This window comes from Limanda limanda, chromosome 18, assembly GCF_963576545.1.
Source record: "Limanda limanda chromosome 18, fLimLim1.1, whole genome shotgun sequence".
Lineage (NCBI taxonomy): Eukaryota > Metazoa > Chordata > Actinopteri > Pleuronectiformes > Pleuronectidae > Limanda > Limanda limanda.
The window spans coordinates 4,110,260-4,133,080 of NC_083653.1; the positions used below are offsets into that span (position 1 = coordinate 4,110,260).

General features: G+C 42.2%; 1 protein-coding gene across 1 annotated transcript in view; it reads right to left on the reverse strand.

Annotated features, from left to right (window-relative positions):
• LOC133024203 (DNA (cytosine-5)-methyltransferase 3A-like) overlaps positions 1-22,218 on the reverse strand; it is a 39,254-nt gene extending 17,036 nt beyond the window's left edge. The window contains exons 1-6 of the mRNA XM_061091203.1: positions 22,154-22,218; positions 17,472-17,683; positions 11,135-11,242; positions 4,992-5,115; positions 4,593-4,630; positions 4,361-4,486 (exon numbers count right to left, since the gene is read on the reverse strand). Coding sequence (XP_060947186.1) covers positions 4,361-4,486; positions 4,593-4,630; positions 4,992-5,115; positions 11,135-11,242; positions 17,472-17,540 — 465 coding nt within the window. The 5' untranslated portion in view covers positions 17,541-17,683; positions 22,154-22,218. The remainder of the gene's footprint in view (positions 1-4,360; positions 4,487-4,592; positions 4,631-4,991; positions 5,116-11,134; positions 11,243-17,471; positions 17,684-22,153) is intronic.
• Positions 22,219-22,821: the final 603 nt, after the last annotated feature.

The following is a 22,821-nucleotide window of genomic DNA, read 5'->3' on the forward strand; positions in this document are numbered from 1 at the left end:
CACGTCTCCGATTAACGATTTCTGGAGATGGAACAGTTACGAGCACCGAGGCGGAAACAAAGACTGTAAATAAAGGATGGCCGACGAGAGAGCTTCTCAAAAGTGAAGCCAAATTATCTTGCTCCTCCCCTTGTGGCTATCGGCAGTACTGTTTCCAAATGAAGTAAAAAGATGGCGGCACCCGTATCTGGGTTTTTTTTATCTTGTTTTGTTGAGACGTGTTTCACAATAAAAGTGAAACTAGCGTTGCAAATGATAATAGCAAATAAATGTATTAAACATTGTATTAAAATGTATTAAATAGCGTAACACTGCGTTCACGAGTCAAAGCAAGGGCCCAGCTGAGTGTGAGCTCTGTGTGAGACTTGCTTAATTCAATCGGTACAAAGAGAAGTTTAAGGCACGGAGAGAATTAAGAAAGTAGACCCTCTAATATATACAACACACAATCCCCCCCACTCGGGCTGTAACTCTACACGCCGAGAGAAAACCACCGCGCCAGATGTTTTTATCCTGCAAAATGGAAAAAGGAGTTTGCAGAGTGACCAGGATTTTCTTCAGACTGCAGTGAGATGGGTCTGTTACCAGCTGGCTGCAGTTCCAGTGACAAACAAGTGAAAACACACACTCACAGACACACACACACACACACACACACACACACACACACACACACACACACACACACACACACACACACACACACATAGAGGCAGAAACCTGGAACTGGTTAACCTCTGTCTCCATCATTGATTTCTCCTGCTCTTTTTTTTTTTTAACTGTGTGTTTCCCTCAGCCTCCCCACCTCCCTCCCTCCTTTCTTTTCTTTTCTACTTCCTTTCCTCATCTTCTCCTTTATTTGCTTGTCCCTTTTCTTCTCGCTCTCTTTTTTTTAATCTTACTTCCTTCTTCTTATTGTGAAGTTTCCCTCTTGTGAGGCTGGAAAACATTCAAGTTCATTAACTCAAGTGTTGAGCTCTTGAGGTGGTTTAGTTGAGTCTGTGTTTTAGTGTTTTTTTATTTGTACTTGTACTTCATTACATTTCATAGGGAAAAAATGCACATATATAATATAATATGATATTACACATTAAACCGATCTGGTTTTTTTGCCTCTATTTCATGCTGTATTATTTTAAAATACACACAGTTCCAAAGGATATTCTTCAATGAGTCCTTTGAGTGCATTCAGCCTTTACTTAATATATATTTACATTCATGTATGTGGTTTTGATTCTTTGCTCCTAATTGCTCACTTACTTATTATTACTATTCACTATATTACCAACCTTCATCCTTTCCTTTCTGTATTTGACTCTTTTGTGTATTTCCTTCTTTCTGTTTGACAGAAAGACGTGAGAGCACATGGGAGCCGGCGATGAGTCAGTGTATGATAATAAGGTGTTGACAGGAAGTCATGCATGGTCTACCTCTCTCTACCTCTCTCTACCTCTCTCTCAACCTCTCTCTCTCTCCATCTGTCACATGCAACAGTCTGAAGACAAGCTGGTGTCAGTTTGACCAATGGGAGTTCACGGTGCACAATTTGTCTGTTTTTCATGTAATTAATCAGACATAATACATATAAGTTGTTGGTTGACAACTTTTCTTTCCTCAAACAAATGATCTGTTGTCACATTTCTCACGAACACCGACTGCAGTGGATTCAAACACGAGAAGGAGGAAGCTGCGGCCGCTCTTAACTCTCACCTCCCGGTGCGTCTCATTCAACCTGTCTCTCAGTCAGCCCGGTTAACTTTCTCTCACCCGTTCATGACCACACACACATCCTGTCTCTTCAGTTTTATGTCATCCACACACACACACACACACACACACGCACACACACACACACACGCACACACACAGGCACTGCATCTACAGATACACAACCTCTTCTTGTAACAGCACAACCTCTCCTTATTTTCTCCAGTATGTTGTCAATGCTAATATATTGGCGCAAGAGTATTTTTACATGTGCATTAATGTGTTTAAACTCTATTTTCTTACTATCTGTCTTAAACTTTAATCATAGAAAACTGTATTGTAGTCTTTATGATTATTAGTCCAATATTTAATCCCTTGTCTCTCTCCTTTTGGTCTCCACCATCCCCTGAGGCTAAATGTGGTTTAGTTTGATGCTCAGCAGATTTATCGTCCATCTGAAATCTGCTGCAAAGTTAGCAAGAGCAGTATAGAATCTAAACAATGAGTTTGAGGATGCTGCTGAGTTGGGTGATAGATATTTGTGGGTTTGACCTGTTACACATTGAAGCAGTGATATGATCAATTGTTAATACAGGTGTGCAGATTATAACCAATTCACATTATGGTTAATGGAACGTTACTGGGTCAGGTGTTCAAATAAAAAAAGCCAAACAAACTGAAAGACCACATCACACTCTCCAGAGCGGAGGACAACAATGTGAGACAAAGTAGGATGTTGACATTTTCAGTCAGTGGTTGGTTTGGTTTCAAATATTTATGGTTTGACCCGAATGGTTTTGACCAAAACAGACAAATGTCCTTTGAGAAAAAGAGAGGAAGTGTGTTCCAACAAACCAAGATCAGCTAAAAGGTCCAGAAGCAGAGGAAACATCTATTGAATCTTAGAGAAGAAGAAGAAGAAGACGAAGAAGAAGAACAAGAAGAAGACAAGAACTCAAAAACTGAGCTCTGTCATTGAAATGTTCAATATTAAATCTGATGAAATTCTTATTGTTGGACAATAAAATGCGTTAACTCACTGTGCAGAGTTGCTGTAGGTTCCTGATTATTATTTTACATTGATAACATATTTTTTCCAGTAACAGAAGCTATTTAAAATCGAATCACCCCCGTTGGGACTTGGAAACACCTTCTTTTCATGGCCTGTAGATTTCCCGCCTGTGTTTAATCTTTGAATTCTTAGTTCAGTCGGCCAACTCACATGGAACAGATCACATGAACGTAGAATATGTTAAGTATTAATGTTTGGAAGATCGCTTCAAGTTAAGCGGTGGGGCAGCGGCTTAAGATTCAGCAGAGCACCGATGTTTTCAAGATTTAACAAGTACATTGGATCCATGTGGAGAGTTGTAAGCAAACATATGAGGAGAGAAGAAGAAGAAGAAGAAAATATATAACATCTGCAGCAAAGACACATTAAAAACCAGCTTTTTCTTCAAATGTTAAATGCACGGTTATTTTTTAATTCATGAACTTAAAAAAAAATCGAAAGAATAAACAGTTATCATGGCAAATACAAGTCCTTATTATTATTAGTATACTCTCTTAAGAGATATTTTGAATCTCTCTTGCAGCCACAGCATGTCTAAGATCGACACAGATCTTCACTCACTGTGGGTTTCTGGAAGTAGCTCATGGAGGATTTTGAGATCTGCTTTGGATCGCCGTCCTGTAGCAGAGGCCGGCCTGTTTGCGGTTTCAGTTTCAGGACATTTGCATCCAGAATTTGTTCATGTTAAATTAAAAACCTTCCTTCCATCTCTGCAACATGTGCAACAGGCAGCAAACAAAGATATTAGAATATTACTGCCATGCTGAACAGCTGGCAAACCAGGAGGCTACATCCACACTACTAGGTTTCTGTATCAACTCTACGATGTGTCCACGCTACTGTGGAGTTCTAGGGTCGGTAAAGCGAAGAAGTTTAGAGGCTTCGCTGGCCCCGTTAAATTCTAAAACTCCGGGGCTGTGTTTCAGTCTGGATGTTTCAAAAACTTTAACGTATAGAAACTCACAGCTGCTGAACCATTGAGTCTTTTTGGTCACGGCCTTACACATCATTTAGCTGACGATGTTTCCCAAAGCCACTTACAGTAAGTGCATCAACCATGAGGGTACAAACCCAGAAGGGCATGAATCACGTAGGTACATTAGCTTTCAAAAAGCCAAACTACAAAGATTCGGAAAAAAACGTGCTGCAAACCAAACGGTTGGTTGCTCGTTAGCTCGCAGTGTTAGCTTCATTTTTACAAAATACAAACGATGTTCAAAATGGAATTTCTGAGACGGCCCTCTCAGTTTATTTGAGTTAAATGAGCACTTAACAGAATCAGGACATATTAAGTGAATAATATCCTTACAAGCATTTTAAATGATGTCAAACAACACTAAGTAAGTAGGTTGAGCTAATTTCTCAGAGTGATTTTTATATAGAGCTTTGGATGCTTTAAACTACAAAGCACCATCTACAGATTCAGTTCGAAGGCTTGAAATACTTCTCTGCAGATAAGTCATTGTGAGACGTGTCGTCCTTCACAGCAGCCTGAGTCACTTCATTCTGATTTCCGTTTACATTTTCATTCCGTGTCACCGTTTATCATTTCACACAGACAGAGACCTGATTCTCTCCCACCTCTATCTTCCAGCGGCTGAGCCACTCGTCTCTCTGTCTCCTGCTGATGTAGTACGGGTCGCCGGCCTGGAAAGTCACCCGGGGGACCGGCCTCCTCCGCAGCCGCCCGCTCTCCCCCTGCACACACTGACACACAAACACCTCGTTATGCACTTTACTGTCAGACCTGTGTGCTGGTTCATTTTAGGAAGGGAATTAAAGGGATCGGGGGGGTTACAACTGCTCTTCTCACCTCTTTGGGGGAGTCGCAGTTTCTGTCGTCTGGCTCGTCTGCAGGAGAAGAGAAGTTACAGGAAATAGCCCATTTGTACAGATTTAACAAGAGGTTTAATGAGGAGGTAAAGTCATGGTTTTCATCACTTTGCTCCGGCACACATATTTTAGAAAAATGCCCTCAAACACTGCAATCTGGAAGCTATTTAGCAGGTTATTATCCAGGTAAACTGACAGAAAGTGCTTCTGAAAACACACATCATGTCAGGATTGGAAAGTTCTTGAGTTTAAAGCATCTTGATTTATAGCAAGTTAGATATATCTTCCTGGAAATCGTTATTTGAAAATTGTATTTGCTGTATATGTGAACAAAGCCATAGAATTTGAAATTATATGACTTTGCATTAAAGCTATATACCCTTATTCCTCTTGGTTCTGTCTAGTTTCCGACGCCCACGCTTCTTGCGAGGGGAGGGGGAGGCCTCCGGCTCCTCAGGCGGGGTTGGGGGGGCATTTGCACAAGGGTCAGAGGTCGCCATCTCCTGGGAAACAGACGGAACACAGTCTAGGTCTGAGAAATCTGCTGCTCGCCCTCGTCTAGACCCATCAAAGCAAGCAGGCATATTAACCGTACACACATAAAAACTTGTGCATGTAGACACACAATCACAGAGCTGCTGCAGGACACGCACAAAGCTATAAGTCTGCTCTTATTAGTGCAACACAGAGCAGGTGCGTCCAGCAGAGCCCGTCTGCAAAGGATCAGCCTAATAAACACCCTCAACTCCCATTAACACACACACACACACACACACACTTATGAGATGAGAAGGGGAGTAACACCGATGTCATTAACAGTGATAATGATTAATGAGCACATTTATGCTAAATGATGCCAACTCCTCATAATGAAAATCTGAAACTCCATTAGCCCCACGGCAACAGCCACGTCTGACTCTGATCCTGCGTCCGCACTGGAAAGGCCAGTGGGGGTTTTATGTGCGACTGTGGCTAAAAGGCTAACACACCTTTTATAGATGAGTCGTTAAAGAGTGACGAGCAGGGGTGAATGTCAGGCTCAAAGGCTACGCTAACCGCGGCTAGCACTCACGAGCCCTGGGAGGCTGTAACGAGCAGGTGAGAAGACCTTCAGGAGGCTGAGGACTCCAAACGGCCCCGGGACCGAATCAAGTGCACCAGCGCACACTGGTTACACACAGACACCCGATCAGAGGTGGACAATTTCAATCAGTCGCATTCATTGTGCGCCGTTGCCCTTTTGTGACAAATAATTACAGATAACTAAGAGCATGTGTAACGTCTCTTATCTGAGAGTCTGAGCAGGATCAAGCTCTAAGAGCCAGTTGGGTTTTTATCATCTATCAGCCAATCGTCAGAACAGTAATTGACAATTTTTAATTTTGAATAAATGTCCATCATCTACTTCTTATCCCTTACAGGTACACCAAGCTACAGTCAATTTAGAGTCTTCATTTACCCTAATCCATATCTAGTGTCTTTGGACTATATTGGAGACTTGAGTGAAACACAGGATTAATGTTTCAGACCTTTTTTTAAGGAAGGTAAAGTGAAATACTTCCTGTTTCCAGTTTCTCAAAAGTGAGTATACGTGAAAGTAAACTGAATGTGTTGGGATTCTGTGTCACTGATCGGACAAAAGAACAATTAGAAGAGAGAACCCTCACTCGGAATAAATCATAATTTTACACTATTTATTATTGTATATTATAGTATATAATAATTAGCTGCGAGATTTGAGTTCATGTCTTCAAGCAAGATTAAATTTCTTGCACATTTCCGATCTTGACAAAACAGAGTTTGATCGATGGCGTAGCAGCAGATAATGTTTTGTTTGACCTAAATAGAGTAATTAACACTGATAGGTCTCATTAACAATCTTTCAACTTGGTATATATATACATATCATTATCTGTGATTGCTTATGTGAAATGTTCAATCCAAAGTCCAGACAAAATATTAGGGAATGAGCTGCTAAAATAAAAGTTAATAGACAAAAAAAGAGATGTGTGTTTACATTATCTTACTGACACAATTCAACACAGAAAAAATGTGACAAACACAAAAGTTCTGACTAAACAAATCAACTAAATTCAACTATGCAAAAAAAATTCAAGCATGTGCCTAGAAAAATACAAATGCATGACACTTATTAACTGACATAAATTAGCTTACATGGATTTTTGTAAACAAATCATGAAATAAATCAAATTAAAAATAAGTGCAGCAGAATCTATCACGTGCACACGAAACATCCTCATGTGCCCTCGACGAGAACACATGAGCTTAACATTAATCGTCTTAACCCCAAAATGAATCTAAAGCTGCATTAGGCATAGTTTTATTAACTATTAGTTATTACTACATCAGCATCTACTACTAACTTTTAGGCAAACAACTCACTACTTACACATTCAGCAGAAACAGAGGAATCTGGACTCGCAGTCATCTTTTTGGCCACATGGTCGAATGTAAAATTCAACTCGTGAGAAAGTACGTCTGGACGTCTTTTGATTGCTACAAGCTCGACGCTCTTCGGCCACTTCAGCCTCTCCGGCATTCAGCGATAGACAGGAAGTGTACAAACAGCTTGTGTGAGCCGGTTGAACACTTCCCCCTCTGAGAGCAGGTGTATGTTTGAGGCTGTTAGTTCACATTTCTTGATTTTTTTTGATTTAGTGTCACTAATATGGTATAAAAATATGACTTAATGCAGCTTTAATGTCGAATGGAGGGGGTTTTAAGGCAGGAAACTGTACGACCTTTAGGCTCTGACGACCTGACAGCATTAACTCAAAGACAGAATCTAACTCCTACAGGTTTTCACTCTTGGTCTCTGTTGTCTTTGTTTCTAACGCCTCCTCGCTGACCTGCACTTCCTCTTATCTCAACGCCCGGCCTGGACCTGGAGTGACAGACGGAGAGGAAAGTACCCGACTTAACTGAGCGGCTGAACTCTAACCTAAAGGGTTTCTTAGGTTTTTAAGTGGGATGATAATTGTGATTATACCCAGGAGGAGGCCGGTCATGGAACAGGAAGTAGCAAACAATAAAACAATAGTGCGTCAGAAATAGTAAAAAAAAAACGCATGATCGTCCATTTATAGATGGAGAGGTTGAGTATCTGAGTTAATTATTAACCAAAATTATTTTTCCAATATCAGCGTGACACATGGAAGTAACATATGTGCAGAAACATGTGCATCATTCATCATACTTCTGACGTTTTGCGTGAAATAGCTGTGAATTTAAATCCAGATTGTGTTTAGCATCAAATAAATCTTGCAACGTTAATTAACTAAATGTCTTTCATCTTCCAGCTCAACTCTTTTCATCTGTTTTCTTATGAAATTTACTTTTCTCGCTTCAGTTTTTCTAGCCAACACTAGAGATAGCTACTGCGGAGACACTGGCGAGAGGAGCTATCCCTAGTTGCTAGATTAACTGAACTTTTAAAACTAATCTAACAAATGATTTGTTTGTCAAAAGCAAAAATAAAGGAAATACCTGACAAGTTTGTATTGTTTTAAAGCTATTGGCTTCAGGCTATACAACAGAAACACATGTCAGTCAGTGTAACACACGACTATTTCTACTTTGTCGCACATCTGCTGTGAGTTAAAACAGGGATTGTCCAATTAGGATCCAAAAGCTGCATCTAGAGGAATTTACATGTAAACATTTGACAGTTTTTACACAATTTTTGTTCTAAAAAACATTCAGGATACAAAAATAAAATAACTTTTATGACAAATGTCTCAATTAAATTAAATGAATGTAAACACAGATTAATGTAGTGATTCAATGAAAGTCTTGACATTGTTTCCTGTTACCTCAACAGTCTGAGTTTGCTACTACTAATACCAATATTACTACAAGTATTACTGCAACAGCTACTACAACAATTTAAATAACGTGATAAACAACATTTCAATGAACCAATGCAGCAGGTTAACACAACCTCAGCTACTTTGTTTTACTTTTGGCCGGAGAAAGTCATTTTTTTAAGCCACCGGCCACAGCTCATGAAACTTTCTGCCAAACACTGTGAACACAACCACAACGTTCCCAGAATCTCTCAGGGACCTTTGAGGCTTTGGCGCAAAATGGAAAACGCCAAAACAAACCTGAGTGAGCTGCGTTTTTGCCGAGAGCAAATCAAAACCTCTGGACTTCAGGATACAAGTTAGGACCTTGATTGTTTAGTTGAGCTTTTATCAAGATAAAATCTATTTTTTATTGTGCATGAATGAGTTCATTGTTTATAACAGACATCATCACAACTGGGGATGCAACAGTGTGTAAATGTTGTACTAATATAGTCTATTAAATCCTACTGTACTTCAAACTACTCTTAAGAGCCAAAAGCACACACAGACACACAAATGCACACACACACACACACACACACACACACACACACAGAAATCCCAGCTGCTTCACACATGGTGCCAGTGGCAAAAAGCGAAGGAGAAACGAAGGAGGAAGGAAAGACGAAGAGTCCGACACCGATCTGAAGTTTGAGTGCTGAGTGAGCGAGCGCCAAAGAAAACTAAAGAGCGGCCAAAAAATCTGAAGTGTGAAAGGAGCAAGAGAAAGAATGGCGGCTCCAGAACAGCTAAGTACCATGTCGCTGATGTAATCATCCGTGAAACGTTCTTCATTACTGTAATAATGTGTGTGTTTGCGATAGAGGTGAGTGAAGGAGACAAGTGAAGGAGACAAGTGAAGGAGACAAGTGAAGGATGCAGAGGAGGAAAAAGCGAGGCTCCATCCCTCTCTGCTCTTTATAGCTAGTGCTCCACCCTGAGCTCCACACAATAGCTCTATTCCTGGATACACTCCACGTCGCGCGTGTGTGTGTGTGTGTGTGTGTGTGTGTGTGTGTGTGTGTGTGTACATTTCATGCTTAAGACCATAAATCGATCTTAGAAAACGTGTACATACAACATTGTGATAAGAACTACTAATACTGATAAAACAATTATTGTTATACAACTAGTCATTCTAATGTCAAGACATAAAAGAAAGAGCAGCCCTGCTTTTTAGTGTACACACACACGCACACACACACACACACACACACACACACACACACACACACACACACACACACACACACACACAAACACAAACACAAACACAGGTCTTGTTTGATCAGCTATATTGACTTGCTGATTCTGCTGCAGAGTTCATTCAGTACAAAAGGACACACACACACATACACACACTGGCACACACACATACACACACACACACAGACACACACACACACACACACACTGTGAGCACTAAGAGGATGAATGAAGAGAGAAATAAAGATGCCAAAGACCTGACGTGTGTCAGAGTGGAGAACTGCTCAGCACAAAGTCATTACAGTAATAATGCAGCACAGATTATTTCTGCAGGCCTCAAGGTGATTGGAAGGTTGCCAGTTTGAAACCCCCGGTCAAACCTACATTAGGTTAGGACAGTAAAATTGCCTCTTTGTATACGTACAAGTACCCAAGTTAAAAAAAACTACAGCTAAATTGGACAAATGTACACGTTTTAGTCATGTTTGCACAGACACATGCAAATATGCAAAGTATAAATATCCAGTATGAGAAGATGTGTGGATATGAATTACCAAAGAGTTTATTTAATCTATCCTGTGATAAAATGCTGCTATAAGCACTGTTCAGTGTTGACACTATTGGTGTTTTGTGTGGATGAAAGTGTTTTGGACCCTTAAACGTTGCCGACACCTGACGCCCTAAAACATTATAGATTGCATAGAGGATAACAGAGGAATATCACAGCAGAGGTGTGTGTTGAGATAGTAAAACAATGTGTTTACATCTCTAAAGAGTGTGTCTGTTCTCTAATTTCATCATTTCTCCCTCCTCTTCCTCTTGAACTGACTAAGTGAGTGAGGTGTGAGGTCGAGGTCGACAGTTATCTACAGCTTTTTATTGCCGTGTATTTGATAAGAAGAGAAATCCACTCCAAACTGAAGGATTTGATTAATACTCCTCTGGTTATTAACCCAGAACACGTATTCTGATTAAGTGCTAGAGATGACCTCACATCCGTGATAACAGCTCACGTCTGGGGCCTGATAAGTCAAAATGATGATGAGGCTGGAAATCACGAGGAAGTGAAACCGACGCTACATGTTGAAGGGGAGCGAACGCACAGAGCTGGTTTCAAACCAAGTCTCCATGTCACTGGTAAAAAGCAGAAGAACAGAAAGCAACACAAGCTGCTGCGAGGAGGAACGTGTTCCATCTCGTCTTCTGTCAAACGCACTCAAATGTGATGATTAATTAATGTGGTGAGAGTGACCTGAGTCTCCTGTGACAAGAGACGGAGCCGACCGACACGCTGCATAGCTGTGAGTGAACGTGGAGTGAGTACGTGCATGTTTAACGGGTCTTTCCAGGTTAGAGGGTGGAATTTTGCAGAAGGATGAACAGATCGATGAATACGTCTGAGGTGGTTGGAAGCATTGAAAACACAGGGTATAATTACAGCACTCACAGGAAGCAGCTGCTTGCGTTTCCTTCCAGGGCGGCCCACTCGGCGCTTGGTGCGGGGGCTCGCCGGCGTCCCCTCCTCCGGACTGTCCTGGTCCGCTCCATCTTCACACTGAGCAAGAACAGAGAGGCCACATCAAACACGGAGGCATTCAAACGACTGTATGAAGTAATGATGGATGTCAGCAGCGGCTGTGATCCCAGGCAGTGTGGTGAAGAAACACTCTGGAGTAAACAGCATCAAATGAATAGAGGGTGGCAGCACATTGAGGAAAACCCCCATGAAAGGGGTTTCCAGACTTTTTCATGAAAGGAGAAGAAGCTAAACTGAAGCTAAATTCTAAAAATACTACTTTCAAAGTGAATTTATCAAACTATACATGGGTAATTAAAGAAAATCTACGATGGCACTCAACATACCTCCGAGTCCGACACATTTAAATTCACTAGTTCCAGATTTCAGATATTCATGAGTGTGCACAAAATCGTGCACACTCATAAATATCAGTCCTCTTAAAATCTCTGATTGTTTTCATTAAGATTCATGAATTATTCCCCAGCAATCAGGGAAAATGTTGAAAAAACAGCCTGAATCTCACGATGTTAAAAAAGAGAAGCAAATCGTGGATCTGTCCCTTGATCTGGATTAGGGTTGCAAAATTCCGGGAATATTCAAAGTTGGAAACTTTCCATGGGAATTAACGGGAATTAACGGGAATTAACGGGAATAAACTGGAAATGTTGTGGGTAATTTATACTAACTGTATTTACCTTGTCATATACAGACATAAATATAAACATTTTGTTGTGTCATAGGCTGATTTGAGCCCTGAGGAAACTTTGGGCACTTGACTATATGCTTCTGCATCGTTGTGTCATTCTTAACATAGGTCTAACATGCACAGTATTTGCAAATGTACACAGCCTTTCCTTCTACATTGGATGAGGTGAAATGTCTCCACACATGAGATAGTGCACGTGGCATTGTTCTGTAGAATAAGATGAGAAAAAAGTTTGTAAAAAAACACTAATGCAATGCCAGAGATATAAATAGTTAGCCAAACAATTGGAATCGTCTGTGAAAATGTTTTACAATTGATGGATAAATGAATGGAAATAGGCTAGATGAACAGATGAACAATCCTCAATCTGCATGCTAATATATTTTCCCCAGTAATATCATAGAAACTTACCTGACTAGTCCTTCACTCTACAGCAGGCCTCAATAGCCCTGCTGTAGAGTGAAGCATGCTGGGAGTTATCTGTGCATGTGATGGAAGAATGCACAGTGGAGGGTGGAAACTCAAAGTGCAGCTTGTGCTGTATTCCATACATCTACAAAATAGAGTTTTTAATGATGTTTTCATTGCTTAGCGTTTAATTTCCGTTTTTTTTTTTTCAAAATTCCCAAAATTCCCGAGCTAAACTTCCCATGGAAAGTTTTCGGAAAGTTTCCCGGAAATTTACCAGAAACTTTCCGCCCCTTTGCTACCCTAATCTGGATCCATAGTAGAATTGTAAGGGCTTCTTCCCGGACCCGACCTTCCACCAAGTTCTGTGGTAATCCCTCCAGGAGTTTCCCTGCTAATACCCTCCCTGGTGGGGGTAACCAGTAAATGACCTGTTTACAGACGTGAAATCCATCTGTGTTTAGACAACACGCAAGTTGGACCCGACCGGCTCTGGATTCATCTGAGCACGGATATACAACAACGAACTTGAATAATTCATCTGAAGTGTTTGAGAAACTTGTCAGAAGCCTTGAGAACATAATGCTTCTCTTCTGCTGCTTCTCTGCAGCTTTCTGTGAAACTTTGGACCTGAATTAATTCACCTCGGCCCTTTTGAAACAGCTTCCTCAGCTCGGCTCTCAGCAGAGACAGAGCGGTACAGTGCAGCGGAGTCGTGGAATAGTGATGTGTGGAATAAAAATAGCTCAGCACCTGTGTTTTAACTGGATAGTGTGTGTGTGTGTTTGTGTGTGTGTGTCTTTGTGTGCGTTTGTGTGTTAAAAATCAATGACAAACACAATTGAGATGCTTCTAACCACCGATTAATTCAGCTCAAAGAAAATGTGCTGACATTTCTTGTTTTAATTTGATTTAATTTCACTTGTGACCTCACTTGAATATCAGTTTAATAACGTGGGATGATCTCATGTCCTTCCCAGACCCAAAACTTTGAATATTACGTCATTATAAAGTGCAAAGGTCGTTTATTTTCCTGACCAATCGTGTCACTTGTTCAGCATCAGGAGCAACAGACCACAGACGTCACGGCAGGTTATCAAACGTTGGATATTAAAATCTCTGCTAAGAAAACAGACGACAACATGAAAATCATTATCAAATCGTTTGCAACTCACAAAGTAAAAGCCTTGTCATTTTGCTTTTGAGTTATAAGTGTTTTCTGGAAGTATGGATGCACAAAGTGGACTTCACTTCCTGGCGTACAGCACAGTCCTGAATCATGATGATAGAGTAAGGACTGAATTTCATAATAGCTGAAACTGTATATGATGGAGATCGGTCGCAGGGTCTGTATTTCTATTTAACACATTTTCTTTTGTAGGACTCAAACACAACATGTAGGACTTGGACTTGAATTACAGTTGTGACTTGCAAAACAATTATTCTGTGCCACCTCTGCCTCTTTGACTCTTTACCTCTTTGCCTCTTTGCCTCTTTGCCTCTTTGCCTCTTTGCCTCTTTGCCTGATGATGGAAGGTGTTTCCTAGATTTAATAACATCCTAAATAATGAATGGGGGTGAAGAGAGGGACTATGTTGCAGAGACAGTGGCTTGAAGGGAGGAGAAGCCTGAGTGGATGAGGTGTGAGCATCTCTTTTTAAACAGAGCTGTAAACCTCCCGACTCCCACACGTTTCCATTCACACTTTGTATTTCTACATCTGCTCCGGACAAACTTTGACTTTCTGAGTCTCGGGTCTGTGCAGAACTTTTATTGGACTGGAGAGGAAAAATAAGCAACACCTGCTGCGTCTTTTCTTTAACAATACAAACCTTCATGTGGCTTCACCATGAAACACATCAATGCCCGGTGCTTTGAGAGCAGTATCGTGTTTTAGCCCGGAGGCAGGAATTCACCGGCCGCAGTGATTTTCATAGCATTCATGTTCAAGCGCTCTAAATATGCATCGCGGCCTCGGGCAGAAATTAAATCACTCTATACAAGGATCAAACCTTAAACTCTTGTTTTGATGAAGTGAAGCAAACAGGTTTCAACGCAGCAGTCGCAATAAATATTGGTTTTAATCAGAGGTTTGTGCAACTGGGACTCAAAGTTTGAACAGTTGTAACTGATGTTTACAAGATTAAAACAAGTGAGAAGCATCAGAGAGATCAAACTCCTCATGTCAGTGATGCTGGGTTTTGATTTACTACTAATACTTATACTGATACTCATAATGAATCCTCTCCTACAAACTGTCTCCAGCTATCATCAGGGCGGTTTGGTTCCGTGTGCTGCCTCCTGTCAGGCGAGTGTTTCCACTAATGTTGCTGAGTGGTCGCTAAGGTGCAGAAACTGCTTAGCAACTGTCTCCGACAGGGCCTGTGTGCTGACTAAAGCTCCTGATGTCACTTCCCTGACGATCAGCATAGCAACCAGCTAGAACGAAGGGGGGGGGGTAATGGCCCTATCGGCCTGGTGTGCTGCCCATATGCCGGTGTCACGACGCACACTCACAGACAGTTTTTTAACAACACAACATGAGCCGAGTGTACGAACAAAATCATAGAGCAGCACGACTAAAACACCACTCGACCAAATCCTTTCAAGAACACACACACACACACACACACACACACACACACACACACACACTAGTCAATCTGTCCGAGTATCTTTGGTCTATTTCTATCTCCCGGCAGGTTATTTTGGGCTGCTCCAGTTGCTAAGTTACCAGACTGAAACCAGGCGGACAGAGGAGGATCCCATCAGCAGCAGACAGCTTGTCCTCTTTCCCTCTTCCCCACGTCCTCCTCTCAACCTCGCTCTCTTTCCCCCGTTTCGTTTCATCTCCTCTGCTGGTTTCTTTCTCAATTTCACTCTGAATCATTTCCTCACCTGACGATGGGTTGATTAATATGTCAATATAACAAAGACAAGTCTCGTTAACCGAGATTCCTCCTTCAATACTACGTTTAAAAACATCTGTAATTCAGAGGATGTCAAACCACTAACAGACTGAAGTTTAGGCCCCAACTCAGCATCCTAGTTATTTATTTATTCGTCTTATGGCCTTTGAACATACAGAACCTTTATCAACTCTTACTCCACTGCCCTTGTTGAAGAAAAAGTCCAGTTAATCTGCGACCAGACAGATTTAATGGTCCCACACGATCTAAAAGACTCAAACCTTCTTTCAAACAGTGGGTGGACTTCTACCTACTTTCTTCAACCCACAATCCAGCATCATGTGCATTTCTATGCCGTGAGCGACGAGGTCTGCGGAGGTGACACAGTGGAACAGAATTGGAGGTTTTTCCCAGGTCCAAAACTGTGGACTTGATATGAAAAGGACACATGGAAAACCTGCCCAACAGACCTGAGGATAACGAGACCTGATCCAACGTCTGGTCGGGTCAACCAGAAGTCATTCTCAAGAGCCCATTGGCTATCGTCTGAATTCCCCTCTGCGAGCAACAGCGAATATTTTGAGGCTTCTGGATTCAACGGCAGATATCTGGGCCAAGACTCGGTTCCCAGTTACCATGTTCAAGTCCGACCAATCAAATGGAAAGTTTCTCCGCACAAAAACACCAACGCTGATACTTGTGGTGAGTGTTTAAGGTCCAGACAACATTTGGGCTAATTAACAGCTACTTGCATATCAATGCAAACAAAGCCTTCTCAAATCTGATTTGTCAAACTAGAAAACGGAACCCGGAAGAACCCCAACATCCTGTCTACTCGGGAACAGACTCTGCACATTGACACGCAGAATCTGTTTATAGAAACAAAACAGATCCGAACAACACAACCGCAGGCAGCGACATGATGTTATGACTTTGATCCTTTAACGAGTAGCAAGACGCACTTCAATATTTACGTCCTAAGAACAAATAGAAAGTCATCGAGAGTAATTGAATTCCTTTATAAGCCTCAAAGACTCGTTTATATAAATTTCTGCAGCAACACTCGAACCGTCTTTAGCTAAAGACACAGAGAATCAGATATATTGCTTTGATCGAATGGGACTAAACAGCTTCTCCAGAGACAGAGATGTTTGTTTATCCCTTCATCACTTTAACCAGTAGCTTCTGTCAGGTGCTATAGTTTATAACTGGAATAAATCAAACCTCCCACACCTCAGTCCCACAGTAAAACCTCCCAAACACTGTGACTCACTCTGAATTCTCTCTCTGGGCTTTAACTTGACTCTTTGAGACACACAGCGAGCGAGCGAGCGAGCGAGAGAGAGAGAGAGAGAGAGAGAGAGAGAGAGAGTTAAGTCTCGGGGAGTTAAAGAGACCCAGCGAACTCTTATACGGGAAACTTTGTCCTCGTTGGCCCGTTGCCACTCTGTGAATGTGGAAGTAAGTGAGTAAGACGCTTCTTTATATAGCTGCACTATAGAATGAACTTCAAACCTCTCGCAGATTTACAACGGCTGCTGCCCTGGGCTCTGGGGGCGCAGATGAAAAGGGCCATTTTTCACCCGTGTGTGTGTCTGACTGTGTGGTAGCATGTGTGTGTGTGCGTGTGTGTGTGTGTGTACATGCGTGTTTAAAAGAAAACAACCCCGAAAACAGTTTGAGACTCCAGACTCCTGCACTCGTCTGTATGCGGCGGTGTGGAGTGTGGAATGCAAAGGCCTGTAGGTAATGTAAATAAATAACTGTAGGTTTAATTATTACACACACACACACACATACAGACACACACACACGCACACACACACACACGCTCTGACTTGCCAGATTGTCTGTGAGCATTGGCTAAAAGCAGCTCTGCACTTCATGCTCAGAAGCCAAAGTAGTGATGGTGGTGGAAATGAAAGCTGTAATAATATCTGAGGTTGCACAAATAACAGTAGTAGAATTTCACCACGTATGATTATAGAGGCAGCAATAACAACAACCACAACAGTAGTGGTGAAGTAGAAGTTGTGGTGCAGAGAGTTGAGGATGGAAACCAAAAGTTTAAAAGTGCTGCTATGTGACTTAAGTACAAACATTAAAGTTAAATCTACACTTTTTACAGAAATAATATGTATTGAGTATTTGATGCAAAAGACAGCTGACCACCATTAAACTGATTGCAATCATTAGACAGTATTTACATATCATGATATAAAAGTAATGATCCCACTCTCACCACATCGACCACGGTGTCCTTCGCTGGCGTCTGTGGCGTCTCCGTGGCGACCGGACTGTTGGACGGCATGGCAACGAGCGGCTCGGTGAAGCCAAGTTCAGGAAGTGAAGAAAAAAATAAGTGGAACAAATCAAAACATGGGAAATGCCCTCAGAAGCACCAGGTGCAGCTTCATTCAGTCTGTGAGTCTGCTTGCTCCTCCCCCTCGCTCCCTGGAGATCAAACACAGAACACAGAGCCGGGACGTGAGTGGACGTACAGTAGGAGGAAACTTGTCATGAAATCATTTTTAAGTACGTGGTTTACACACACAAACGCACACACACACACACAAAGCCCCAGAGTAAAACAGGTGTGTCTATGATCTATACAGTTGATGGATGCATAGTTGCTGCACATACATTTCATCTCTGAACAGTAACTGGTTAAAACAGGAAGTGGTCCACATTCACACACTTACACACACACACACACACACACACTCACACACACACACACATGCAGGTGTCCTCAAAGGAAATCTGCTGGAATCAGGGTAGCTTTCAACACGGCTGTGCCACAGTAATTGATGGGGGCTCGTCTGGGCTCATTTCATTAGACAAAATGGCTGAAGGTACAAATCACGTCCGAAATATGATTTTGTTTCCAGTCACACATTTTGTTTTTTATAGACATTGACCGGGAATAAAACACATTAGAGTTGACCTCTTCGATCCTGATTCTCAATGGGGGCTCCTAATCTGTGAGGGAACCACCACCACCATCACAATACACCATCACTATCCACCATCACCAGCACGTTCCAGTATCAGCCTCAGCCAATCACATCAGTTCATATCGGAGGTTAAACTGTGAAATCTATTTATCTATCTGTGTTTGTGACGTCCTTCATGAGATGAATGGACGTTTCCTGAGGTTTCATCCATTTCCTCCCATTTTTAAGAGCTTCTCCTTTTTCTCCAGTTCGGATTTGGGGCCATTTAAATAAAACTGGCTTCACTTATTTTACATGGCGATGGCTCGGTTGCACGCCGCACACAACACGTGCTTCACATGTCACTTGTTTCCTTCTGCAGGAGCATCCTCCTCTAAACTTTTGCACTGTTGCGAGTCAATGCTTTGTTTACTGGTGTCAGTTACTGATCACAAGCTGAGGACAAAGGAGGGTTTAACGTTTGTAAACTGGATTTGGGTTTTAAGCACATTACCAGTGCAGCCGCAGTGTCTGGCTTTGCTCGGGAGCCATTGTACAGTATGTCACTCCTCACGCCGTGGCCTTACATCACCTACTGTAAAGACAACAGGCGGCCGGCCCAGCGCTACCAGCGGAAAGGCCGGGGTGGAAACTTTGCAGAAATGGGTGTACAGTATCCAGCCCTCCACCCCCGAGGGCTCCTTGCACGAGCTGCAGGCACCAGGCCAACCAGCTCCTCCAAGCTCTGCATATGTAGGTCACACACAAACATGCACACACACACACACATGCACACACACAGACACACACCTATAGCAGGTCTACATACAGACATTTAAATTGTTCCAGTCTTCATGCCAGCAGTGGTTTAAATTAGAACATAGTTAAAGGCCCAGAAGCCTAAACTGGTGGGAGGAGAAATGGTTGCGCAGAGAAAAAGCTTGAAAGGTGTGTGAAGGTGGAGAGAGACACACAGAGACAAGAGAGGGAAGTAGGCCATTAGTCTTCACAATAAAAGCATACGCTGAATCATTTCCTTTGCTGTTTTATTTGTTTAACTCGAGTAGCTCAATATATTGAGTTAAATTACTTTAAACATGTCTGCTGTGCTGCTGTTACATGTAAATGTCCTCTGGGAATCAGCAATGTCTTCATATCGGGACAGAGACGAATAGTTTAGCCTCATTCTGATTTAATTTGAAACAAACAAAAAGTAACAATGGCAGATAAATGTTGGTGTTTTGTACTAGCATAAAGAAAATCATGTTTTAAGGCATTTAAAGCGTATTTTTAACTGATTGATCGACCTTTTAACTTTATTTTAAATGATTATCATTCATAAAAGTATTATATAGGTCATTGCAGGATTTTTGAAATCCTGAGGTCATATGAGGTCATGAGTCCAGCAACCCGCAACACATTGTTCAGAAATCTTTATGTTGCTAACCTAACTAAACCTGACTGACAAAATCCATATTTAATGGAACACAAAAACAAGTAATCCCAACGTATTAGATCTGAAATAATCAAAACATATAAACTAAATTATTGATTAGTTGATTTTAATAGAGAGAGATTCATTCAATAATCGATTCATTGTCTGAATCATATTCGACCAAAAATACCATGATTGTATCTTTTGTGACCACAAATCAAACACATTAAGGTTTTGGAATCGGTCAAGTTTAACAGCTACTAGTATAACGACTAGTATAACAACTACTATATCAATTAGTATAACATCTAGTATAACAACGAGTAGAACAACTAGTAGAACAGCAACTAGTATAACAGCAACTAGTTTAACAGCAACTAGTATAACAGCAACTAGTACAACAACTAGTACAACAACAACTACTATAGCAACTAGTATAACAACTCGTACAACAACTAGTACAACAACTAGTACAACAGTAACTAGTATAACAGCTACTAGTATAACAACTAGTATAACAGCAACTAGTATAAGAGCAACTAGTAAAACTACAAGCATAACATCAAACTAGTATAACAGCTACTAGTATAACAACTAGTATAACAGCAACTAGTATAACAACTAGTATAAAAGCAACTAGTAAAACAACAAGCATAACATCAAACTAGTATAACAAATAGGATAACAGCAACTAGTATAATTGCAACTAGTACAACAAGTAGTACAACAACTAGTACAACAACTAGTATAACAAAGAGTACTCGATTTTTGTTCAGTGAGGCCTATTTTTCAAAAAACTTTCATTGCAGTTAAATGTTTCATTGTCAACACATTGATTCAAAGTAAGATACATATATATAACATAGGTAGGGTTAGGGTTGTATCTTTATTATAACGTTTTAACAATCAACCAATTTACACAAAACCAACACGTAAACAGAAGAACAATTTAAAATAGGATAAGAAGCTGTCAATCAACATATTGTCATGTTAACATATACAAGGCAAACAGCAGGTTTTACACACCACTGACATCACATCCTGCAGAAACCTGCCCTAACCCTAACCTGCTCTAACCCAATCCCGCCCTAACCCTAACCTGCCCTAACCCTAACCTGTCCTAACCCTAACCTGCCCTAACCCTAACCTGTCCTAACCTGTTCTAACCCTAACCTGCCCTAACCCTTACCTGTCCTAACCCTTACCTGTCCTAACCCTAACCTGTCCTAACCCTAACCTGTCCTAACCCTTACTTGTCCTAACCCTTACCTGTCCTAACCCTAACCTGTCCTAACCCTAACCTGTCCTAACCCTAACCTGCCCTAACCCTAACCTGCCCTAACCCTAACCTGTCCTAACCCTAACCTGTCCTAACCCTAACCCGCCCTAACCTGCCCTAACCTGTCCTAACCCTAACCTGCCCTAACCCTAACCTGCCCTAACCAGTCCTAACCCTAACCTGCCCTAACCTTAACCAGTCCTAACCCTAACCCAACACAGGTCATCAACATCTGCACTCAATGATTCACAATGATGTTCACATACGGACAGCATACTTTACTAAATACCTCTCGTCTACTGTTCTAGTTCAAATTGAATTGTTCTTAATTGTCTGTTTCTATGATTTCTCCCCCCCACTCGTTAGAGGAAGTTATTTCCAGCGTGAGAACAGGATCTGTGTGATCCACAGAATCTGCTGAGCACATGTTTATATGGTTTTAAGGTAGTTTTACTCGTTTTGAGGGTTTAGAACAGAGGATGTTGCACCTTGTTAAGATCTATAACACAAACTGTGATATGTGTTATGTATGGGTTATTACTATAAAATGCGATAAAGCTGCTGATCTATTCAACAATAACAATCTGTCCGGCCTATAGCGTCGGTGGGTGAGGCTCTTATTTTCAAATAGCAAACCGGAAGTAGCGTCCCCCCCTCGTGCTGCCTTTAACGGAGCGCAGCATAACGATAATCCAGGGAGCGACCTCACGCGGCCTTTACCGGACGACTCCCCGGTGTGCGTGTGTGGAGGGGGGGTCGGGGGTGGGGGGGGTCTGTGTGTGTACCGACGATAAGCTGCAGGTTGTCCGGTAATAAACACACACACACACACACACACACACACACAGACACACACGGGGGCGCGTTTCAGACCGAGCGCACCCGTTAACCCCGGGTAGGCGCGCTCCCGCCGCTCGGCCGCGCGCGCTGATGTGTCTGCATCTGGTGGTCGGAGGTGACTGTGCGCGCTCCCGTTTAACGTTACCTGCCGGTGCAGAGGGGTGTGGGGGGGTTGTGTGGGGGGGGGGGATCCACCGGATAACGTGCAACACACACCGTGCGTACGGCCCGGTGCTTCCTCCTCCTCTTCTTCTTCTTCTTCTCCTTCTTGTTCTTCTTCTTCTTCTCCTCCGGTAAAAAAAAAACCCAAGTTCACGGCTCCGTCCTCACGCGCACATCCTCCGTCCGCGGGAGCGCGCACGGGAGCGATGACTTCAGGAGGGAAGTTAACGGGAGCGCGTGCACGAGCCCGAATGAGATGTTTATATATTTACCGTAATGTCGTTCCGTCGCTCTGCCTCCCGGAGCCTGACGGTGGTTCTCTCTCTCTCTCTCTCTCTCTCTCTCTCTCTCTCTCTCTCTCTCTCTCTCTCTCTCTCTCTCTCTCTCTCTCTCTCACACACACTCAGTCTCTCTCTGTCTTTTTCTGTCTCTCTCTCTCTCTCTCCTCCCGTTCAGTCTCGACCTCTCTTTCTCTCTCTCTCTCTCTTTCGCACACACACACTCTCTCTCTCTCTCTCTCTCTCTCTCTCACTCTCTCTCTCTAACTATCTCTCTAACTCTCTCTCTCTCCTCACGTTCAGTCTCTCTCTCTCTCTCTCTCTCTCTCTCTCTCTCTCTCTCTCTCTCTCACACACACACTCTCTCTCACTCTCTCTCTCTCTCTCTCTAACCGCAGAGGCTCTGCCGCACCACACAGAAAGTTTCCGCTGGGTCCTAGAGTCTACAGCCAAAAAACGTCACTCACGCGCACGCACACGCACACAAACAGGTGTAGAGGTTGGACTCAGGTAGGAGACACGAGCTGCGTCCTAATTCAGGGGCTGCAGCCTCCTGAAGGATGCATCCTAATTCAGGAGGATGCATCCTAATTCAGGAGGATACATCCTTTAGGAGGCTGCATCCTTATTCAGGAGGCTGCATCCTTATTCAGGAGGGTGCA